The 1,511-nt window shown below is 32.3% G+C and overlaps 1 protein-coding gene across 1 annotated transcript in view; it reads right to left on the bottom strand.

The window, feature by feature from the left end:
- Positions 1-191: 191 nt before the first annotated feature.
- The window catches only part of LOC106475938 (zinc transporter 5-like), a gene marked incomplete at its 5' end in the record, with an annotated part of 8,291 nt that continues 6,971 nt past the window's right edge, over positions 192-1,511 (bottom strand). The window contains one exon of the mRNA XM_013936613.2: positions 192-929. Within this exon, the coding sequence (XP_013792067.1) occupies positions 765-929 (165 nt within the window). The remainder of the gene's footprint in view (positions 930-1,511) is intronic.

Genomic DNA, 1,511 nt, shown 5'->3' with positions numbered 1-1,511 from the left:
CTTAAGCAGCATGATCAATGATGGAGGAGGCACTTCCTTAAGCAGCATGATCAACGATGGAGGAGGCACTTCCTTAAGCAGCATGATCAACGACGGAGGAGGTACTTCCTTAAGCAGCATGGGACCTGGAGAATCATTCTTGTTAAATGTGATAAGTTCTTACTGTACCTTTCGTTTTCTACCACAAAGCCTTACATTTTCATACCTTTATTTTTATATAACCAACCACAGAACCTTCATACACATCAAGAGGCTTGTTGAACAGTTATCATTCACTGAGGCATGACAAAATATTGCACTTTCAAAACTGTAAGATATCTTTACAGTTACACATAACATATACCAGTTTTTTTGGTCTAATCAATTAATACAAAGACCATAATACTCTACCTGAATACATGCTGATAAACTGTTTTAAGTGAAGCTGGCACAGTCTAAAAAAAAACCTACTTTGGATGGTATTTAATAACCAACTTCATCCCAAATGTCTCAACTGGTCCTTTTTAAATTTCTTAACACTGGTTACAGCATGTCAGCAGCAACAAGACTTGTGTCATATTGTTCACTAGTTCATGAAGTACGGAAATTTTGTCCCATCTAAAGTCGTGGATTTAACATAAAAATTTCTGAGAAAGATGGTCTTTGAAGTGTTCATAGTTAGATATGATAAACACAAGACTGGGAATTTAGATCAGTCAATTTTTTTGTACACATTTGGAGATACACAAAGTAATAATATAAAAATAAATTATCTATAGCTGTAATCATACAGCTTTTATAACTGTTACAGAATTTAAACGTTGAATAGTATTTGAAACTAAAACATTTTGGTAACTATTACTGAGTCCGGTGATATGATGTAAATATTCTTCTTTTTCTACTTGTACGGTAAAGTTACTGAATCCAATATCTTTGAATATAGCTGTTACCTGAAAAAGATTACAAAACGGAAATAAACATATAATTCCATGAAATGCATAGTCATATATGAAATTAATATAAACTTCTGATCAAAACCCGGAACTAATTATATATATATATATATATCTAGTAATGACCATAGCTTGCAATTTTTGTAATACACAAGGTTTTCTTTGTTGTGGAAATTACACAGGCCTGCGATTGTTTTACTGTCTTGAAATTTTTACATGTTCTCCGGTAATTCTTGTACGTTGAATCCGAAAATGATATCCATTTTTCTCCATCACGTACAGATTTTTCACAAAACGTCATATGTACTTTTACACAAGTAAATCATTTTCATTGAAATCGAGTCACATTTTGTTATGTTTAAAATGTTGACAAGCACCGGCTATAGATTTCTCTAGACCAATCATGACGCGAGAGTCTCATTGATTGTTCTAGAACCCAAACATAATAATAAAAAATGTTCGTTGTGGTAAACGAAAGAATGATTTGATCCAAGTAAGAGTTTTTTGTTCTTCCCGATTTGTAAAAAATCTCTTTACATGATAGAAAAAATGAATATTATTTTCGAAATCTGCGTAGCT

The sequence above is a fragment of the Limulus polyphemus genome, unplaced genomic scaffold (genome assembly GCF_000517525.1).
Source record: "Limulus polyphemus unplaced genomic scaffold, Limulus_polyphemus-2.1.2 Scaffold9474, whole genome shotgun sequence".
Taxonomy (NCBI): domain Eukaryota; kingdom Metazoa; phylum Arthropoda; class Merostomata; order Xiphosura; family Limulidae; genus Limulus; species Limulus polyphemus.
Note: the sequence above shows the minus strand (reverse complement) of the source record. Positions and strands in the feature narration are given on the sequence as shown.